The sequence below is a fragment of the Notolepis coatsorum genome, assembly GCF_963971535.1.
Source record: "Notolepis coatsorum genome assembly, chromosome: 15".
NCBI classification, from domain to species: Eukaryota; Metazoa; Chordata; class Actinopteri; order Aulopiformes; family Paralepididae; genus Notolepis; species Notolepis coatsorum.
Window position 1 is genome coordinate 77695790 of NC_140179.1, and position 23181 is coordinate 77718970.

Genomic DNA, 23181 nt, shown 5'->3' on the forward strand with positions numbered 1-23181 from the left:
GCGAAATTTCTGAAAATAGGGCTACAGCTTAACAGGTTAATTCTATATATTATCTGTATTATAAAAAATGCAGACCCGAGCCGCTAGACGCTCACAAAGTGCTGTGTCGTGCCGGTGGGCAAATCGTCCTAAAGAGGGCCTGGGCCCCCACCTGTTAAGAGGTTAATGGATATCGAGTCCACTCAGAACCAGAACCACTCACTGAAGGATGCAGGGCTGTGATCTTTTCTTCGCTGTGGTATGCTGGGGGGGGGGGGGGGGGGGGGCAACACCAATACAGACAAAATAAACAAACTGGTCAAAAAAGCAAGCTCTGTGGTGGGAGCGGACCTGGACCGTCTGCAGGTGGTGGCAGAGGGGAGGACGAGGAGGAAGCTGCATGCTATCCTTGAGAACCCCTGCCACCCCCTCCATGATGAGCTGACCGCAATGCGGTCCACGTTTAGCCACAGACTTATCCCCCCCGACATACCACAAAGCGCTTCGGGCAGTCCTTTGTGCCGGTGGCAATCAGGCTCCACAACCAGGACGGGCCAACTGCCGTGGGCTGGAGGAGCTGGGTTGTGGACTGTAACCAATTAATTAATTAACATCACGATTGGACTTGTTTATTTTTCTTTTCTTCCATTCACCACTTTAGCTCTATTTTCGCCCTATTTTAGCTCTTCTTTTTAGCCCTTCTTTGTATTTGTCCATCTTGTTTTTAACACATACTAAATAAGTGTATGTTATGTATTAACTGTTTCCATTAACTGTTTTTAAATTGCTGTTATACTGTGATGGACATCTGAATCTCCCCTCTGGGATAAATAAAGGTTTTCAATTCAATTCAAAATGCATGACCTCTGGGTATTCCTTCCCTCCTTGTTTCCTTGTTTCCTTCCTTGCTTCCTTCCTTCATCTCGTACTTCCATCTATCCATCCATCTACCCACCTGTCATTCCTTTTGTGTCCACCCATCCCTACCTCATTCTGTCAATCCATCTATCTATCAATTCTTCATCCATCCTGCCCTCTCTCTCTCTCTCTCTCGCTCTCGCTCTCTCCCTCTCCTTATGTGTGTCTCTCTCTCCTTCTCCTTCTGTCTCTCTCTCTCTCTCTCTCTCCGTCTCCTTCTGTCTCTCTCTGTTTCTCTCTCTCTGTCTCTCTCCCCCCCACCCCCCCCCTCTCTCTCTCTCTCTCTCTCTAGGTATGGGACATGGAGAGTGGAGAGAAGCTGGAGGATATAGAGGCTCACCAGGGGGCCGTCCTGGCCTGTCATGTCTCCCCTGATGGACAGTTCTTCTCCACTGCCTCCGCCGACAGGACCGCTAAGGTGACACACACACACACACACACACACACACTCACACTCACACTCACACTCACACTCACACTCTCTCTCTCACTCTCTCTCTCTCTCTCTCTCTCTCTCTCTCTCTCTCTCACTCTCTCTCTCTCTCTCTCTCTCTCTCACATGCACAATGTCTAGGCAAAAAGAAAGCTGCCAACTTGCCCATTTTGTCTTTCAATTTCCTATATTAGCCTTCAAAGTCTATTGCTAATGAGAAAATGCTAAACCTCTTGTTCTATTTCCTTACACATATCTTTGTTATAGGCAGTATGAGCTAACTAAACAGTGTTGTGCTTATAGATGCATTCTTTTTTACTAGGTTTGGGAATATCCATACTAGCTAGAATCTAGAATCTAATGGAGCGGCCTAGCTCCCATTAACTCATTGACTGCCACGCTGTTTTTCCATCTTTACTCCCTGCCGCCAGCGTTTTTTGACCATTTTCACGATGTTTGCAGACCCATCGTATATTCTATATTATAGCCAAGGAGACAATAGTATGGCTCATTTGAAAGGCAATATTTATACTCCAACAGGGAACAAACCGTTTATTTCTACATACCTTTGTTCCTGCACAATCCCGGGCTAAAACCCGTCCCGTTTCAAAATAATCCAGGCTTGTTTCCTGGAACACGAGATATTGCGTGTTTTGTGTGCAGCATGCGCATTTCGTGCGGGTTGCTCGCCTGACACCTATATTATTTCCAGGTCAAAGGTAAACATGACCATAAACCAAAGGTCCCCTAGATACCTCCAGAACTACTTCACCCCGGTCAACGAATCCCACAACCACAGAACTAGAGCAAGCATAGCAAACCTGAAGCCTGCTTCTTTCCGATCCAAACTGGGCCAGTGCTCCCTTACTTTCTCTGGAGCCCAGATTGGAACAAGCTGCCTCTCCCCATCAAGCAGAGCTCGAGCCTCCACAGCTTCAAGAGAAGCGTCAGGAAGTGGCTCATGGACAGAATAGAGGAATAGCCCCCTATAGTTCAATCAGTTTTTAGTTATTTTGGGGTATACAATTTTAGCGATAGGTTAGTCTTATAATGTTTTAAATGTATGCGTTTTGTGTTATTGTCGTGTTTTTGTTGTGGCCTAACAGCCCTGGGACCATGACGGAAATAAGGGTTTTACTCTTTCTCATGTTATCCTTTGGATCCTTGTTGTGTGTTTTTAATCCATTAATAAAATCAATCAATCAATCATAGAATGTTTCTATTCACATGGGGGCGGGGGGGGGGGGGTCCCTCGAGGACTCGTTTTATGATGCTGGGATCATCACAAAGGCATATTTTATGATGGGGTTCGGTAAAATAGACGTTACCTTTGTCAGCAGGTCCACCAAAACCCTGTGTCTGAGTCAGAACAGGAACAATTTAAATAAACAGCATTAGTTGGCTCTGGCAGCACCCAACAGATAACGTTACATCCTCAGCCTGTTTGAAAATACTAGAGTCCAACATAGTCTGGTGAAAACGCACCTTATGTTACGGATGGATCGTCACCGTTTGTCCTCTTCATAATAATCTCCAATAGTTCGCTCTAGGCGATCGCCATTGCCGAACGTTAGTTGGCTGTAGTCTCGGGTGCTCTCAACTCGGCGACATATAATGTTACCTCCTCGGCCGGTTTGACTATAGTATTTTTATGATTTACCAGAAGTGCTGAGTCCAATGTAGTCTGGTGAAAATGCACCTTATCATCCATAAGTGTGATAGTTTTGTCCTCTTCATAATAATCTCCAATAGTTCTCTCGCCATTGAAAAAATTGTCGGGCTCTGGGCGTACTCTCTTCCGAGAGCTACGGTGCGGCGATACGCTCCTAGCAGACCGGCGATCAATCACCCCACTCGGCCCTGCCTCTGCTTGGCCCGGCCCGGCGGTTGGAGTTGTAACATTATTTACAAAAAATGCAGACTCAAGCGTAGTCTGGCGAAATCGCACCTTCTGGGTCGTCTTGTGTTTCCTCTTCATGACTCGATCGTTCGCTGAATTTCCCCACGGGGATCAATAAAGGAATATCTTATCTTACACCAACAATAACGAGATCAATAACGCCAACTCTCTCACAAAAAGGTCAGGGTTCATGTGCATCACTGTGCGGCAGATGGCCTCAGCCACAATGAGCGAGTGGAGCCAGGACTGATCTCTGGTCAGCCTGAGTGGAGCCAGGCCTGATCTCTGGTCAGCCTGAGTGGAGCCAGGACTGATCTCTGGTCAGCCTGAGTGGAGCCAGGACTGATCTCTGGTCAGCCTGAGTGGAGACATTGACTGATCTCTGGTCAGCCTGAGTGGAGCCAGGACTGATCTCTGGTCAGCCTGAGTGGAGCCAGGACTGATCTCTGGTCAGCCTGAGTGGAGCCAGGACTGATCTCTGGTCAGCCTGAGTGGAGCCAGGACTGATCTCTGGTCAGCCTGAGTGGAGCCAGGACTGATCTCTGGTCAGCCTGAGTGGAGACATTGACTGATCTCTGGTCAGCCTGAGTGGAGCCAGGACTGATCTCTGGTCAGCCTGAGTGGAGCCAGGACTGATCTCTGGTCAGCCTGAGTGGAGCCAGGACTGATCTCTGGTCAGCCTGAGTGGAGCCAGGACTGATCTCTGGTCAGCCTGAGTGGAGACATTGACTGATCTCTGGTCAGCCTGAGTGGAGCCAGGACTGATCTCTGGTCAGCCTGAGTGGAGCCAGGACTGATCTCTGGTCAGCCTGAGTGGAGCCAGGCCTGATCTCTGGACGTGTGAATACTTTCGGCAGCCAACATGCCCTTCCGCGTTGCTCTGATTGGCCAGTGATCACGCAGCCCTCTACCCTCGTTTCACACCTACGCCCGCGCGAGCGCGCTAATCCCCCCCTACATAATAACCACGAAGGTTAATCAGCAAAGGTTAATAATAATAACCATGCAGGTTAATTAGCAACGCTCGCGCAATACCTAGGTTAATAATAAGTAGGCAATTGGCACAAGTGTAAATTATACATTCGTCACTCAGTTTTAATATTGACGCACTTAGCTCAACTCGTTCACCAGCTTGCTGTGGAGCCGATGGTCACAAGTTCAAATCACTTAAATTCATTTTTATTTATTTTTACGTTTACGTAACTAGCTATTCATATCAATCAAAATAACGTTCATGACGTGAGCCTTCAGAGCTGCTCTTATTTGTAAATAGAAGAAAAAGGAGTTTTTCATTGTTCAAGAGTGGATATATGTTGCAGAACATGCCTGTTAATTACCTTTTAAATATCTGTTATGTGGTTAGGGTATGTATGTTTTTTAAATAAATGCCCAGTCTTGTGCTTTGTCACCACCTGTCAATCTGTTCTGTTATTGGTCCATGATGGCAATAAGTGGATGATTTTTACAGCCTGGTGGGCGAGATTATGCATGACCAGCCTGTGATCTAAATATTACCTATGTGTTGATGGAATCGCGTCAATATAGAGAGTAGTGACGAATGCATAATGCCGCGGCGGCAAAACCTATTAATATTACCTATGTGTTGCAAAACCTATACAAAAGCGGCTTGTGTGTGAGCTTGTGGCTGTGTGCCGTCAAAAAGAAAATGCGCATGCGCGCGTTACCGGCGTAGGGGGGAAACGAGTGTAGAGGGCTGGCTGATCAGAGCAACGCGGAAGGGCATGTTGGCTGCCGAAAGTATTCACGCAGCCAGGACTGATCTCTGGTCAGCCTGAGTGGAGCCATCCAGCTCCCATCCAGCCAGCCAGCCAGCGGTTGTTAAATCTCATCTGAGCACAGCCCACAGTCCTCCACACTTGCAGGGTTGCAACATTTTCGGGAATATTATAAAAGGTGGGAACTTTCCATAGGAATTAACAATAATATATAGGAATGAACAGGAATTTAAATGATAATATACGGGTTATTTGCACAGGCCGTATTTGCCATGTCATTATGCAGATAGAAACATAAACCGTTTACCATATCATAAGCAGACATAATTACAAACCATTCTAATACAAATAAGAAAACAGATACTTTTGAGGTGAAAGGTCAAGGGACCTCTTTTAAAAAATTTTAAAAACTTCCCATGAATCACTTCTGGAAAAGACCCATGAATGTACCGGAAAGATTTCCGACCCTTAGCGGTACAGTATATAGCAACCCTACTCCACACACCCTCTTTACCCTCTGCTTGCTGTTTTGGATGAGTGGCTGGCACAGTTTTGCCCACGTGGGCTTGACTTTGGCCTGACTTTCACTCAACCCATTGGGGTAACGTTGGGCAGAAAGTGCTGGCAGGAAGCACTGCATGGAACGGCAAGGTCACTAACTCCCTCAGTTAGCCACTGCGCCCCCTAGGGGCAGCTCACAGGCATGGCATGTTTTCTGTAATAGGGAGGTGTAGTGGTTACGTCATTGTTGTTTCCGGCCGGTCCACCCCTCTTGAAATCACCATGTATTTCCAATGGGACACATTTCTAAATTGTCTCGTTTAAAACAAATAAAGCATGAACATTGGCATGGTGTACCTTTCTTTGTGTATTCATCCACAGTCTATGTAGTCTGACTTTAGTTTCCTATAGGGAGGTGTAGTCTGACGTCACTTTAGTTTCCTATAGGGAGGTGTAGTCTGACGTCACTTTAGTTTCCTATAGGGAGGTGTAGTCTGACGTCACTTTAGTTTCCTATAGGGAGGTGTAGTCTGACGTCACTTTAGTTTCCTATAGGGAGGTGTAGTCTGACGTCACTTTAGTTTCCTATAGGGAGGTGTAGTCTGACGTCACTTTAGTTTCCTATAGGGAGGTGTAGTCTGACGTCACTGTAGTTTCCTATAGGGAGGTGTAGTCTGACGTCACTTTAGTTGCCTATAGGGAGGTGTAGTCTGACGTCACTGTAGTTTCCTATAGGGAGGTGTAGTCTGACTTTAGTTGCCTATAGGGAGATAGTCTGACGTCACTGTAGTTTCCTATAGGGAGGTGTAGTCTGACATCACTTTAGTTTCTTATAGGGAGGTGTAGTCTGACGTCACTTTAGTTTCTTATAGGGAGGTGTAGTCTGACGTCACTTTAGTTTCTTATAGGGAGGTGTAGTCTGACGTCACTTTAGTTTCCCGCGCGGTCCACCCGTATAGGGATTTATCATTAGGAAAATGGATTATCGGCTATTGTAATCATTCTGCCTCATGAACATTGGCAAGCTTTCCATTTTTGCACAAAACGAGTTCCCTTCTATCGCTAACATTATTGTTTAAGCATTTTTGGTTGAAATAAACCAACCAAAAAAACATCCTAATTTACTGCTTCGATGCTTAGAATAATTTCCTCAGCGCATTATTTCCTGTTCCTCTCGTTTGTGTGTTTGTGACCTGGCAGAGGCCAAGGTTTAGCCTGGCAGAGGCCTAGGTTTAGCCTGGCAGAGGCCTAGCCTGGCAGAGGCCTAGGTTTAGCCTGGCAGAGGCCTAGCCTGGCAGAGGCCTAGGTTTAGCCTGGCAGATGCCTAGGTTTAGGTTTAGCCTGGCAGAGGCCTAGGTTTAGCCTGGCAGAGGCCTAGGTTTAGCCTGTCTAGGTTTAGCCTGGCAGAGGCCTAAGTTTAGCCTGTCTAGGTTTAGTCTGGCATAGGCCTAGGTTTAGCCTGGCAGAGGCCTAGGTTTAGCCTGGCAGAGGCCTAAGTTTAGCCTGTCTAGGTTTAGTCTGGCATAGGCCTAGGTTTAGCCTGGCAGAGGCCTAGGTTTAGCCTGGCAGAGGCCTAGGTTTAGCCTGGCAAGGCCTAAGTTTAGCCTGTCTAGGTTTAGCCTGGCAGAGGCCTAAGTTTAGTAGGTGGGAATCGCCAGAGACCTCACGATACGATACTATCGCGATACTTGCGTCATCATACGATAGTATCACGATACTAAATATATCGCGATACGCTGAGTATTGTGAATTTTTTTTTATTTTTTTTTTTATCAAATTTCATTTATTACCTTTTTTCAACTGCAAAGTAAAACTTTGTCAACATGTTTTATCTAATAAAATAAAGTTCAGTCTGTTCATCTCACTTCAATAATTTTTATTGCAGAACATGGTATTTTCTCAAGCAGACAGATGTCAACACTGTACTGTACCTGACAAACTGAACCGTTTGTATTACAGTCATATTCCAACTTAACTGAATGTGTGTGTGTGTGTGTGTGTGTGTGTGTGTGTGTGTGTGTGTGTGTGTGTGTGTGTGTGTGTGTGTGTGTGTGGACTACTGTACTATTACAGGTATTGAAATGAACAATGCAACTTCCTTATACAAAAAAATAAATAAATAAAAAATGTCCCCCACCCCTAAAGTTTAGCCTGTCTAGGTTTAGCCTGGCAGAGGCCTAGGTTTAGGTTTAGCCTGGCAGAGGCCTAGGTTTAGCCTTTCTAGGTTTAGCCTGGCAGAGGCCTAGGTTTAGCCTGTCTAGGTTTAGCCTGGCAGAGGCCTAGGTTTAGGTTTAGCCTGGCAGAGGCCTAGGTTTAGCCTGTCTAGGTTTAGCCTGGCAGAGGCCTAGGTTTAGGTTTAGCCTGGCAGGGGCCTAGGTTTAGCCTGTCTAGGTTTAGCCTGGCAGAGGCCTAGGTTTAGCCTGGCAGAGGCCTAGGTTTAGCCTGGCAGAGGCCTAGGTTTAGCCTGTCTAGGTTTAACCTGGCAGAGGCCTAGGTTTAGGTTTAGCCTGGCAGAGGCCTTGGTTTGGCCTGGCAGAGGCCTAGGTTTAGGTTTAGCCTGGCAGAGGTCTAGGTTTAGCCTGGCAGAGGCCTAGGTCTAGGTTTAGCCTGGCAGAGGCCTAGGTTTAGGTTTAGCCTGGCAGAGGCCTAGGTTTAGCCTGGCAGAGGCCTAGGTTTAGGTTTAGCCTGGCAGAGGCCTAGGTTTAGGTTTAGCCTGGCAGAGGCCTAGGTTTAGCATAATGCCTCATCAGTCTGAGTCCCTCTCCATTCATCACATCGCTCACTGAACCTTCTTCACTCACAATGAATACTTTTGATGATTTCCCGGCTGGCCAGAAAAATAAAACAATTAAGCGTAATCCCGATCGTTATTAGTGGTTGATCTGGGCGTTCAGGGGCTCTGAGTGGGACTGCGGTCCACATGGGAACGTTCAGTCGGTCTCCTTCACTATGCTGTTGGAAGCTCTGGGTTCAGTTCAGCGTCCAAACTGCCTTCAATGACTAGGATGGTGGTGAGAAGGAATGTGTGTTATTATGGATTTGGCAAAGCTGATAAGTGTGTGTGCGTGTGTCTGTGCCAATTCTCATTGATGACATAGTCTCTGCCCACCAGAATAGGGAACTAGATGGCCCTAGTTTTACATTTAACACACACACACACACACACACACACACACACACACACACACACACACACACACACACACACACACACACACACACACCTCCATCTCTTTGGAGGTCAAATCCAAATACTGAGCCCAGAGTGTCTTTGTTGAACGCCATCAAAAACTCTCTCTGTCTCTCTCTCCCTCCACATCGCTCTCTCAACCTTCGGATGAATGAGACATTGTGTTTGGACACAGTCACTTAGCTGCTAAGAGAGAGAGAGAGAGAGAGAGAGAGAGAGAGAGAGAGAGAATTGGATTCATAATGAAAGAGGCAGACTGCTTGTCCTCATGCGCCCCCCCCCCATCAGAGGGCGTCAGCATCCTGAACAGGAGAGTGTTGTTGATGTTGCTGCAGGTCTGGTGTTGTGTGTGGGCTGTACTTCATGTTGCTGCAGGTCTGGTGTTGTGTGTGGGCTGTACTTCATGTTGCTGCAGGTCTGGTGTTGTGTGTGGGCTGTACTTCATGTTGCTGCAGGTCTGGTGTTGTGTGTGGGCTGTACTTCATGTCGCTGCAGGTCTGGTGTTGTGTGTGGGCTGTACGTCATGTTGCTGCAGGTCTGGTGTTGTGTGTGGGCTGTACTTCATGTTGCTGCAGGTCTGGTGTTGTGTGTGGGCTGTACGTCATGTTGCTGCAGGTCTGGTGTTGTGTGTGGGCTGTACTTCATGTTGCTGCAGGTCTGGTGTTGTGTGTGGGCTGTACTTCATGTTGCTGCAGGTCTGGTGTTGTGTGTGGGCTGTACGTCATGTTGCTGCAGGTCTGGTGTTGTGTGTGGGCTGCAGGGTTTCCGTTAGAAAAAATTGTTGCCGGTCTCCGTGTCCTGCAAGATTTCAATCTACCGGACAAATGGGATCAATTCCGGTCAGAGTTTATTGAGCTTAAAAACAATTGATAGGCAGGCTATATAAATAATAACATCCTCAAGGCATGTAGATTTATAATATTTTAACTTAAAACTAGCCTACTTTTGCGTATACAGTCATTAATATATTCCAAATAAAATAAGTCCCTCGAGACTCCGTGCTGCTGCTGACTTGAAATAAAATAGACCGTGTCTGTCGATAGAAATGGAATGAAGGTCCAGCTCTCCTCGCCAGAAGACGCATAGGACTACATGGTGGACCCACTACGCGGAGGATAGGCTAATACGGTCTTATTCTTTTTTTTCTGATTACTTCGTTATGGCTTAAACACCAAATGGCGTCAAATAAATTTTGATAACCTTGATTTATAAATAGGTTAATATGTGACGCCGAATTGGATACCGTATTTTTTTAATGGTTCGCTATATCTGGGCCCGCTAGATTTATGAGTTTTATGCAAGTCATTGTGCAGGGCCCTGTTGTTGACATATTGGAATATTCTGGATCTTTTTCAACGTTCGTATTGGAATATGCTGGAATATGCTGGAACTTTAATAACGCTGTAGTTATAGACCCTTAAGCCTCCTCGGAACCGATATTAAGCTGTACGCTAAGGTACTAGCCATCAGACTTCAAAAGCATATGACATCTTTAGTTCATCCTGATCAGACATGCTTCATTAGAGGCCGCCTGATCACGGATAATATTAGATGGTTACTGCATGTGATAGAAGCCAGCAAAGAAGCTGTACCTCCTGTAGCTGTATTATCCTTGGATGCGATGAAGGCCTTTGATAGGTTGGAATGGTCTTATTTATGGTCAGTACTTGGAAGGATAGGGTTAGGAGATGGATTTATTAATATGATCAAAGTACTATACACAGATCCGTCGGCCATGATTATAACAGGGAAATTCACCTCCCCAAACTTCCCTGTGTCGCGCTCGTCCAGACAGGGTTGTCCTCTTAGTCCCGGACTGTTTGCTCTATCTCTAGAACCTCTGGCACAGTATATAAGACAATCCCAATCCATAGAGCCGATCTCAATTAAGGGCACACAGCATCATATCAGTTTATATGCGGACGATGTAATAATGTTCATGCAAAACCCTACCACATTTACATTTACATGTAGTCATTTAGCCGACGCTTTTATCCAAAGCGACTTACAAATTGTGTAAGTGGTTTCCCAGATTAACACATTCAATATGTCAACTGAGGGTCTGCTGTACAGGCCCGAACATATAAATGGCTGGACCAATACCAATGGTAAAACACTTTAGAGGTCTTGGAGTTGAGATATTTCCAACAATTTGCCAAACGGTGAAGTATAATTATACCGGATTCCTAGATAGGATCACAAACGACTTCGGCAGGTGGTCAAAACTAAAAAACTCAGTACAGGCCCGAGCATCAATAGTTAAGATGGATGTTTTGCCTAGAATCAACTTTTTCAGTTCAATGTTGCCGTTACCCCCCCCCCCCCCCCCCCCCCCCCCCTGTTGGTTACTGGCAAAAATTACAATCCGCCGCATATAAATTTATTTGGAACAATAAACCTCCACGAATAAAAAGATCCACTGCACAGAGAAATAAAGCCGACATGGTTTAGCATTCCCAGACTTCAGCTACTATTTTAAAGCGTTCTATTTAAGACCACTGATCACCTGGTTTGATTCTCAAGCATCTGTATCCTGGAGACCATTAGAGGAAAACATAGTGGCACCACATAGACTGCAGGATATAGTATACACCAACTTATCAATTAAGCAATGCAACTTGAAATTTGGCCCTCTTATTACACATGTGATTCGGATATGGCGTGACACACAGAAAAAATGTACTAACCAACATAAATGGCATAGTCATTCTCCCCTATTTAATAACAATTCACTCCTTATTGCACAACAACCTATCAGATTCACCAAATGGGAAAAGAAGGGCATACATACATTGGGGGATGTTTTCAACTACCGGGGTTTTTGCAGCTTTAAAGATATATCTAACTAATTTAACCTAACCAAATCCACTTTTTATTTCTATCTACAATTAAGAGCAGCTTTAAAGGCTCATGGAGTTCCATTAAAGGTGCCACTTGAACACCACAGATATCACAAATTATTTTATGGGAAGGAGACATCGAGAGGCTTCGTATCTGAGTTTTATCGTCACTTACTTACGTCCTCATATGAGGTCCTTCCTCTAGACTTAGTCTGGAGGAAGGATATACCAAACTTGGAAGTAGATTTTGATTGGGATGAAGTTTGGGCAAACGTACGGCTTTCATCACGCAACCCGGATCATCAACAGATTAATCTTAATTTTATTCATAGGACTTACTTAACTCCTAGACGTTTGTACCTAATGGGGCTTAAACAAGACTCTCGATGCTCCTTGTGTAACCACGCAATTATCAGATTTTTTATTTCTCACCATACCTGTACTGCCTTCTGTATTGATGTTGAATGATGTTTCTCAGTTAGCATCCTCTATACAGGTACCTGTAAAGAGAAAAATTTTGTCCGGTCTTACGGCTGCTAAAAAGCTGATAGCATCACGCTGGATTCAACCGGATAAAATGTGCCGGAAGGTATGGGTTCTTACCTATCTCGATGTGATTTATCTAGAGATATCTACCGCAAGAATTTTAGGTGTTAGTGAAGCCAGCATAGCAATCTGGTTAGAGGTGGTGGAGAGGATAAAGGTTAGCATATGAATTTGTAATTCCTGGTGTTAAACGGAATCAGGGTTAGAAATAAAAAAAAAATTCAAGGGCTTTTTTTTCCCCCCTTAATTGATTTTCGGGGGCTTTTTTTTGTATTTCGGGGGCACTGAATTTTTATGATGAAAATTAATATAAGGATTTTTTACAGTCTTCGTCCCTATGTTTGATAATGTAATGTTAATGTCTCCATATATAGGGCTCTACGCTAACCTTTTTCCCAAGGAGCACATGTGCTCCTAAATAAAATGTTAATAAATAAAATCTAAATAAAAATTTAGGAGCACACAAAGAAATGTAGGAGCACAGTGAAAATTGTTCAAGTAACAGAGTTTATTAACTATTTATCACATGCATATTATACTGTGCGTGTGCACACTATGAATTGAAAATGGGGGACCCTGATGTAAACAAGACGAAAGTCTTTCTCTGGTCTGCATCCCCTTAACAATTGTGTGTATTGAGCTGTACTGTATTGTACCCATTCTGCAATCTGTTAATAAAGTTTTCAATCAATCAAACGCAAAGGATATCGGTTGTCAAGCTGCTTTTGTATGTTGTAGTGTTGTTATGATACCAACATTTTGACTTTGATACAGATAGGAAAGGTAATGGAATATATTATTAGATGACAGAACATTGACAATTCTTTATACAATTATTTAATTCATTATGAAATAGAAATTCCGTTTTTGGGTGGAACGTTTGTTGCAAGGAGCTAGGGAGGCGGGGACCGCTGCGTGTTACACACAACACGGAGAAATGTCCAAGCGTCTAGCTGCTTCGGTGCGTCGTTAACGTTAACGTCGGAAGAAATTCCCCACTAAGCCCTAAATTCAGAGCAGAGCAGTATCCTAATGACTTTTATGCTTCAGTCGATAAGGTGTTTTGCGAATTCTGTCAACATACCGTGGGGACTGGACCCGCAAAAACACGTGCGAATATCACTTCAAAAAACCATGTCAGCCGGATTCCTCTTTCTCCTCGTCTCTCTTTTGCTCAAAATAAAAATGAATGGGCTTCATGGCTGGCTGATTTTTTTGCGTTGTCTGATTCTGAATGTATAACTTGCCTAAGCCGGTACCGTGACTTTGTTTTCGGGCGCTACTGTGATTGGACGTTTATGCGCCTTGTGTAATGTGGGACTATTAACAGCGCAGCTGTTTTGTAATCGTCACTCGTCTCGAGTAAATGATTTTTCCGGGTCGCGCACACACACATATTATTAGGGGCAAATACAAGGGAAATGCTTGCACTGTAGATCATATATATAATTATATATATAATTAGTAAACTGTCGGGGGCATTTTCTGCCCCCCTTAACTGATTTTCGAGGGCATTTTGTCCATTTTCAAGGGCATTTTGCCCCGAGCCCCCGTTAATTTCGAACCCTGAACGGAATAATGGATGGATTGTCCAAGAGGGGGTCCTGAGGGGGAGGGGGGGGGGGAGAGCGAGCAAGAGCATAGGTATTGTATTGCATTTATTATGGATAAATCTTTTAATCTACATTTATTTTGATACTGTACTGGACTGTCATTATTGTTATTATTGTGTCAATCATAGTCCTGTGATTTATTGTGGATTTCCATTGTTTATGTATTGTGTGTCTGGTTTTATGTAAAAAAAGGGGAAAATAAAAAACATTTGTTAAATAAAATTAAAAAAAACCTTATCCAGCTGTTTCACACTACAGAATTAGTTAGTATAGATATTTTATTTTGTGTGGATCTGTCTCTTTGCTTGAAGAAAATGTCTCACTCACTCCACTGGTTTATATCAGAGTGATGTGATCTCTCCTGACATGGAGTACGTGTGCAGGCTATTTTATTTTTATTCCACGCAACAGACATTCTTAAAGGAATACTCCAACATTTTGGGAAATTTGCTTATTTGCCATCTACCCTGGAGTTAGACAAGAAGATACATACCTTTTTTCGTCTCTGTGCATGCATTGCAGTAGGCTTAGGGAACAGGTAAGTGAATAGCTTCGATAACTTCTATTCCATAACGTATGGACCGTAGGCAGCTACTTTACTTTGGTCTATTCTACTCAGAAGACCGCTGGCCGTTACGCATGGTTGAAATTTTTTCATAATAGTCGTCTTGTGCAAAATGCTCTGAGCAAACACATGCATTCTTGATTATTTCCATTGGTGTGTTGGAATCTATGTTCAGAGCAAGTAGCTTCAATCGTCTTTGGGAACCCTGTAGTAAATTCATTCTCTTCTGCTGTTTTAGTTTTTTTTTTAACACATCTCTGTTCTGACCATAACTCTGTTCTGATGTTCTGACCACCTCTCTGTTCTGATGTTCTGACCACCTCTCTGTTCTGATGTTCTGACCACCTCTCTGTTCTGATGTTCTGACCACCTCTCTGTTCTGATGTTCTGACCGCCTCTCTGTTCTGATGTTCTGACCACCTCTCTGTTCTGATGTTCTGACCGCCTCTCTGTTCTGATGTTCTGACCACCTCTCTGTTCTGATGTTCTGACCACCTCTCTGTTCTGACCACCTCTCTGTTCTGACCACCTCTCTGTTCTGACCACCTCTCTGTTCTGATGTTCTGACCGCCTCTCTGTTCTGACCACCTCTCTGTTCTGACCCGCTGCAGCTCTGGAGCTGTGCGTCCTGGCGGTGTGTCTGGGTTCTGACCGGACACCAGGACTGCGTTCGCAGCTGCAGGTTCTCGTGGGACGGCCGCCGCCTCGCCACCGGAGACGACAACGGAGAGATACGGGTGAGTATGTGAAGGTGTAGTGGCTTCAGGTTGAGATCCCCAGAGATACAGGTGTGTATGTGAAGGTGTAGTGGCTTCAGGTTGAGATCCCCAGAGATACAGGTGAGTATGTGAAGGTGTAGTGGCTTCAGGTTGAGATCCCCAGAGATACAGGTGTGTATGTGAAGGTGTAGTGGCTTCAGGTTGAGATCCCCAGAGATACAGGTGAGTATGTGAAGGTGTAGTGGCTCAGGTTGAGATCCCCAGAGATACAGGTGTGTATGTGAAGGTGTAGTGGCTTCAGGTTGAGATCCCCAGAGATACAGGTGAGTATGTGAAGGTGTAGTGGCTTCAGGTTGAGATCCCCAGAGATACAGGTGTGTATGTGAAGGTGTTAGTGGCTCAGGTTGAGATCCCCAGAGATACAGGTGAGTATGTGAAGGTATAGTGGCTTCAGGGTGAGATCCCCAGAGATACAGGTGTGTATGTGAAGGTGTAGTGGCTTCAGGTTGAGATCCCCAGAGATACAGGTGAGTATGTGAAGGTGTTAGTGGCTCAGGTTGAGATCCCCAGAGATACGGGTGTGTATGTGAAGGTGTAGTGGCTTCAGGGTGAGATCCCCAGAGATACAGGTGTGTATGTGAAGGTGTTAGTGGCTCAGGTTGAGATCCCCAGAGATACGGGTGAGTATGTGAAGGTGTAGTGGCTCAGGTTGAGATCCCCAGAGATACGGGTGAGTATGTGAAGGTGTAGTGGCTTCAGGGTGAGATCCCCAGAGATACAGGTGTGTATGTGAAGGTGTAGTGGCTTCAGGTTGAGATCCCCAGAGATACGGGTGAGTATGTGAAGGTGTTAGTGGCTCAGGGTGAGATCCCCAGAGATACAGGTGAGTATGTGAAGGTGTAGTGGCTTCAGGGTGAGATCCCCAGAGATACAGGTGTGTATGTGAAGGTGTTAGTGGCTCAGGGTGAGATCCCCAGAGATACAGGTGAGTATGTGAAGGTGTAGTGGCTTCAGGTTGAGATCCCCAGAGATACGGGTGAGTATGTGAAGGTGTAGTGGCTTCAGGGTGAGATCCTCAGAGATACAGGTGTGTATGTGAAGGTGTAGTGGCTCAGGTTGAGATCCCCAGAGATACGGGTGAGTATGTGAAGGTGTAGTGGCTTCAGGTTGAGATCCCCAGAGATACAGGTGAGTATGTGAAGGTGTAGTGGCTTCAGGGTGAGATCCCCGAAAACACCAGTCTTGCCAGAACCTTCTTTCTTACTGACTGAAAAAAACTAAACAACAATACATAGATAATAATAATAATAATAATAATAATAATAATAATAATAATAATAATAATAATAATAATAATAATAATAATAATAATAATAATAATAATAATAATAATAATAATAATAATACATTTTATTTGGTGGCGCCTTTCAGGACACCCAAGGTCACCTTACAGATCATAGAAAAAAATTATAATAATAAAAACACAAATGTGTGTGTAATAGAGTAGCCAGAGTAGCATGTGTTTGAGCGACTGTACCACTAGGACCAGAACAAGAACACACACAGAGGGTGGGATTAGCCTTTTAAAGATCCCCTCCACACAATGTTTTTAATGCTGTTGTGGAATCTTTCAATCAGCCAAACAGTGAAGCTGTAGAAATCCAGAATGAGTCAAATTGTATAAAAAATAGAACATCATTTATTATCTGTGTCTATGGCCATAGAAAGAAAATGATCAGTTTATCATCAGAGACACACAAGCGTCTGACCAGAAAGTGACAAAGAGCTTTGGTCAGACTTACAATAAATACATTAGTTTGACATGACGTACATAAGATGACAAATTAATAACAAATCTGACAAGAAAGGTAAACAAAAAATGCCCTAGTGAGAGAAATGAAAACAAAAGATGGGTCTAAGGTTTTGTTATGTCTCACACAAGAACTGGAGTCTAAAAAATAACCTTGGACGTGTCGTATCTCCTGGCCCTTGTGGCTGTTGTTTTAAGAAACACTGTCAGACTGTCGCCCTAGTGTCTTGAGCATATTAATAGTTGAGCTATATTAACTAGTCAAGGCTGTACAGAGAATAATGTATTTAAACAGAGCTATGAAACATGTCCAATAAGCTGTACAAATGATGTAACATATAACAATTTACTATTACAATACTTAAAAAATTGTGTATTGAATAACAATTAGTTTGGTTTTTCATACCAGAAATGTTCAATAAACTACTGAAAAAGGCTTAGCAGCATCTCTACACCTCTGCCCTCATTGAGATGCAATGAGTTTCACCAACAATTCCTTTCACCCAAACATAACACTTCTTAGCTGCACAATCTTGTTATAACTAAGAGACTCACTATGTTGTGCATTAGATCATTAGATGAGTTTCACGTTAGCGGTTAGCATTTCCAGTGTGGCCAGCTGGGCAATAGTGACCATGATAAGGTTCCCAGGATTAGTGGCATCTCTCCAGTGGAAGAAAATGGCGCTCTTCTGGTTACTTAAGTTCTGCACAAATGAGTGTAATGACATGTAAATGGGTGGAGAGGTGAGAGGGAGAGGCTGATGGAGGAGTTGGAGGGAAGGAATGGTTGGGTTGATATGGTATGAAGAAAAGATGGTTGAAGGTGTTGTTGGATCCATAGCATCGATGTGGTTCTTTAGACTCCTCTCCTAACAGTCTGAGCCTGTCGGCGCTGAAAACAAGCTCTTTTGAGGGACCTTCTTTGACAGCAGCGTTTGCCCCAAAACATTATATTGCAGCCCGATTCGTGGCAGCTGGCCAACAACGCTCAATCACTCGGTACTGGATCAAAGATGTTGGTCGCTATAGGTCATAATGCCCCCTGGTGCCCAACCCCCCCCCCTCTGAGCTGAACGGTGTCATTATTGTGAAAACCAATCAGATCTGATTGCATAAACCGTAATGAAATCTCACTCCCGTTTCTATGGCGACAAACGTGAGTCATTCCCGGGGCGAAGGCTGCCAAGTGTTAAATATAGCTGCACGCGCAATGTGTCACTGTCGAGTATAGAAGCCATGTGTGTCGTCGTATAAGAGCTGCAGTACATGTATATTTTGCTGAATTAGATTGTTGTTGTAACTACTACTGATTTGTAAAAGAATATATATACAAATAATAATAATAATTGCGTTCTCACTCTGACATATCAATATACTAGTTATGTCCATAACTTTTAGGTTGCTCAATTCAAACCATTTATTTTAACACAAAGAACATGCTCTTTTACGGGACGATCCCCTGTTTGACATGTAAAAAATATATATATTTTAAAAGAAATTACAATAATAATGTAGACTAGGTGAATGTAAACCTTTGATGTTTTCTCCCCTCACAGCTGTGGAGCGTGACAGACGGCAGCTTGCTGAAGATCTGTTCCCGTGACGACAAGGACGCCATGGACTCTCTGCACGGAGGCTGGGTGACCGACCTGCACTTCTCTCCTGACGACAGGCTGCTGGTCTCCACGGGGGGATACATCAAGGTAGAGTACACGCGCTCACATAATATGCATACACATGTAACGGATGGTACCGCGAAGCGCAGTCAGATGTTGTGAAGTGACTGTGGGGTGAGTAGCGGTGCTGTGGGTTAAACTCACTCTCATCCTCAAAAGACAATACATGTCAATACATAGATGTTTTTATTGGCGTGCAAGTGCCAAAAGGTCTTAAAGGGGAACTATTTTGCTATTTCTTTCAATATTTGGCAATTGTACACAATTCCTGTGAGTCTATGGAACACATCTGTACGGTTTTTTTCAAAAAAATTCATTGTTTTGTATTTCTAATCGAGTACTGTGTAGAGCACCACTTTCTGCACTTCAACATTCCAAGCTGTTTTTGGCTGGGCTCCGCCCATACTCGCAATGCACTTTGAGTGACACCCACCTGCACTGGCAGATAACTTTGGGGGGGAAATCAGATCAGAATTCAGAACACGTCACAGATACGCTAAATTCTGAATGGCTTAGTTCACTGGGGGAGGATCTTGTCACAACTGAACTGGAGAAATGCGCCTGAATGAGAATGTCACACCTAGTCAGTGTTGGTACAACCCCACATTGCTAGAAAACAATGCAAACCCCTGGAAAAGGCCATTTATAAGATAGGGCAGGGTTCCCAAACTTTTCAGGCCGCGACCCCCAAATAACGGTGTCAGAGAGCCGCGACCCCCACTATTATAGAAAAAAAATATATACCGTATATATATTTAATAAATGGAAATGTATGGTTGAAACATGCAAACGTTCAAACGCACACACACTAATAAGCATTGGAGGCTTAACCAGGGCCGGACTGGGGAAATCATTCAGGCCAGGAAATATAGTGCAAAATATAGCCCCAGTCAGGCCACTTTTTAAGCAGGGGGTCTGGGGGTCCCCCACCAGGATTTTTTTTGTTACAAAGACTTCATTTCCTGCATTCTGGTGCAGGAATTTTTTTTATTTGTACCCTTTAAAGTGTTTGTGATGGCATCACAAATTATTGTTAAAAAACAGGCTAGCATATGTATGATTAGCAACAACACTGATTTTGATGGATTTTCTGTTTTTTTTATTATCTCAGATTGAAAAAAATACAATCTTTTATTCAACTTCAGCCCTGATCATAACACCACATATTCATTTTATAATTCTAACCCTTTAAATGCCAGTGTGTGTGATGGCATTTGCAAAGTAGATTTTTCTGGGGGGGATTATTACAGGCTAGCATGTGTCAATGATTAGCAACAACAATTTTTTGTAAGGGCCCACCAATCACATGCGGCTCCCTTTGTGTGTGTGTGAGAGCAAGAGAGAGAGAGTAAGTAAGTAAGTAAAGTTTATTTATATAGCACTTTTCACAGAGACAGCTCACAAAGTGCTTTACATACAGCAGAAATAAAATTTAATTAAAATAAAAAGCAAGAAACTATTCAAGAGATAAGATAGAACAAAACACAATGCATCACAGAGAAACAAAACAAAACAAAAGACATATTCTATACCTGAAGGAGAAGCTCAAACATTACCCAAAGGCCTGTTTAAACAGTAATGTTTTTAGCTGATTTTAAAAAATTTCAACAGACGATACAGCTCTTAGGCCACGAGGAAGGGCATTCCAGAGTCTAGCCGCTACAGACTGAAAGGCTCTGTCACCTTTGGTGATCAGCCTGGTGCGCGGAATGACCAACAGATCCTGGTCAGCTGTCCTCAGGGTCCTGCTGGGCACATATGGTTCCAGCAGGTCAGTTAAATATTCTGGTGCCGGGCCGTGCAGAGCTCTGAAAGTGAGCACCAGGGCCCTCATTCACCAACGTGACTTACGCACAGATATGTGCTTAAGCTGTGCGTACGACCATTTCTAAGCAAAGAGTGGGATTCATCAATTTCAACTTGAACTTGACTTCGTGCTTATGTGTACGCACAGCTCTGAGCATGCTTAGCTGACGCCCAGTGGTAGAATATCGTTACTACGGCACAAGCGCTCCTCAGTACATGCATTCGTTTCAACGCGGAAATAAAGACACTGGCGCGTGTTCTGTATGACTCCCGTAATTCATTATAGTTCATTGTGAAATAGCGATATTAGTGTAATTATTGTCAAACCCTAAATAGCATGTGGAATAGGTCTTTCTCTCCGAATGAATGCAGGTTTATATATATAGCGTTATCGGGTGCAATGACTGCGCTCGCAGGAACTGTTTTCAGAGATAGCATCAGATAGGGATGAATGAATGAATGAGGGGCAGTCTAATTGCAGAGAGAACATAATATTAACTAGAGTCCACTACCCGAGACACCTCCTTCATTTGTACCGCAATTTGGGACCCAAATTGGAGCTATGAGCTTAAAAGCTTTTCCGTGCTTATTTGAGAAGGTCCAGCTGCAGAGCCGGAGAGACAGACAGCAGAGAGACAGACAGACAGATAGACACTGTTCCACAGTGTGTGTGTGTGTGACCACTAGTCTCCTAGTAGAGACCCCCCCCCTCTGGACCACCTCCCAGTAGAGACCCCCCCCCCCCCTCTGGACCACCTCCTAGTAGAGACAAGTTTTCTGAAATGTATGTTTATATATGCAAATGAGGCACTTCCCCATTAAATATGTGGACATTTATGGATGCAATAAGGCAAAATGAAGTAAAATGAACAACTAAATGTGTGTTATTGACGTTTTATTGTCACTAGTTTCATAGAAGACATGTTTAGAAAGCAAAATATAACAAAATCTCAAAATCAACAAAAAAAGTATATTTGCCTATTCACCTGCAGTGTCTCGCCTTAATCCTCATCTTCGTCTTCTTCCTAGAGAAGTCTCTACTAGGAGGTGGTCCAGAGGGGGGGGGGCTGAGTCTCTACTATTAGACTAGTAGTCACACACACGAGTCACACACACGCAAGCACGCACGCACACACACACACACACACACACACACACACTGTGGAACAGTGTCGGTCTGTCTGTTCGTCTCTCTGCTGTCTGTCTCTCTGCTGTCTCTCTCAAAATAGTATAAGTGCTATCTTGGCCCTGAGAGTTGCTCTCCGGCTCTGCAGCTGGACCCTTCTCCAATCAGCACGAAAAAAGCTATAAGCTTATAAAACGATTTAATATGCTAAACTTCGTTTTAAATTCCTTAATTCACTTTTGTTTATTTCATAAAGATTTTCCAGACATAATGCTACCTGCCCCGACCAGATCCGTGACTCTGTTGCGATACAGATGAATTATCTACCCAGAAAGCTTATAAAACGATTTAATATGCTAAACTTTGTTTTTAAATTCTTTAATTCACTTTTGTTTATTTCATAAGGATTTTCCCGACATAATGCTACCTGCCCCGACCAGATCCGTGACTCTGTTGCGATACAGATGAATGATCTACTCAGAATAGTATTATAAAGTGGCTATCTTTTATGCTGTAGATCACTGCTGGTATGTGCGTGCAGAACCTTTATTTCAGCGGGGACTGTAGTATTTATTTGACGTTACTGTACAATATATGTGTATTAAAAGACGGAGCTGTCTTTTATTGTATTATAATAATTATTAATATTAAAAATAAATTAAGAAAGGCATTCTTATTCCAGCATGCATTAATGACACTAACAGGCAACGGCAAAACAGTGGTTAATGGTCTTTATTAGTGTTTGCGGTGTCCAGGCAGCAATGGTCTTTTAGGAAGTTAATAGATATAATATCCGACAGTGTACAACACCCTCGGCTTAGTCCACTTTTCCACATTTCATGGGGGTGGTCCATTACCGTATATGGTTAATCGGGGCGGTTCTGGTATGCAAATACGTGAAAGTGTGCACGAGCCTCGGCGCAGGGCCAAGGTGATATTTATCATGACAGGTGTGTGTAGAACCTGCGTACGCACGTGTGGTAAATCCCGTTTATTTTGTGCGTGCACTCATTCTAAATTCTGTGCTTACGTGTGGAAATAGAACATTTTCCACGTCACGTTGATGAATGAGGGCCCAGGACTTTGAAATTAATTCTAAAATGTATAGGAAGCCAGTGCAAGGAGGCCAGAACTGGAGTAATGTGACAGAGAGAGATAGTTCTCCAACTTGTGTGAGTTGCAGTGATCTCCTGGTTGTTCCCCACCTAGGTTATCTAACTATTGCGCTGCTGCAACTAGAAACACTGGCCTGGCCTAGGGATGGGTACCGAATTCGGTACTTTTTAAGGTACTTACCGAAACACGTCGGTACTACCGAGTATCGACTACCCTTTTTTTTATTTTTAATTTTTTTTGTCAACGTTCACACGCACAATATACGCTTACCTAGGATTTGACTTGATTCAACAACAAAGCAGTCGGGGCAATGGCAAGCCGAAAACGGTCGAAAGTGTAGTTATTTGAAGTTTGGATTATTTTTTTTTGACTGAGGTAGGTAAATTAAATTTTTAGAGACTAAAGTACCGAAAAAAGGTACCGTTGGGTACCGGTATCGATTCACAGGTTCGGTTCAAATGTGAAAGGTACCCATCCCTACAGGCTGGCCTGCTTCTAAGTTCAGTGGCCTGACTGCATAAAAAAAAAAAAAGTCTTTTTGGATTTCTCTTTTTTTTATCATCCCGCGGCGGCTCGCGACCCCCACTTTGGGAACCCCTGAGATAGGGAACCTTTAAAAAGTATTACATTTTACTTGAAACCTGCAGATGAGCCTGATTAAGATAGAATACACACTCTCACATATGCATACATTTGTATTTGTAT

At 43.7% G+C, this 23181-nt stretch overlaps 1 protein-coding gene across 1 annotated transcript in view; it reads left to right on the forward strand.

Annotated features, from left to right (window-relative positions):
- apaf1 (apoptotic peptidase activating factor 1) overlaps positions 1-23181 on the forward strand; it is a gene marked incomplete at its 3' end in the record, with an annotated part of 195041 nt that overhangs the window by 129122 nt on the left and 42738 nt on the right. Inside the window, exons 23-25 of the mRNA XM_084331049.1 lie at positions 1190-1315; positions 14833-14958; positions 18309-18455. Coding sequence (XP_084187175.1) covers positions 1190-1315; positions 14833-14958; positions 18309-18455 — 399 coding nt within the window. The remainder of the gene's footprint in view (positions 1-1189; positions 1316-14832; positions 14959-18308; positions 18456-23181) is intronic.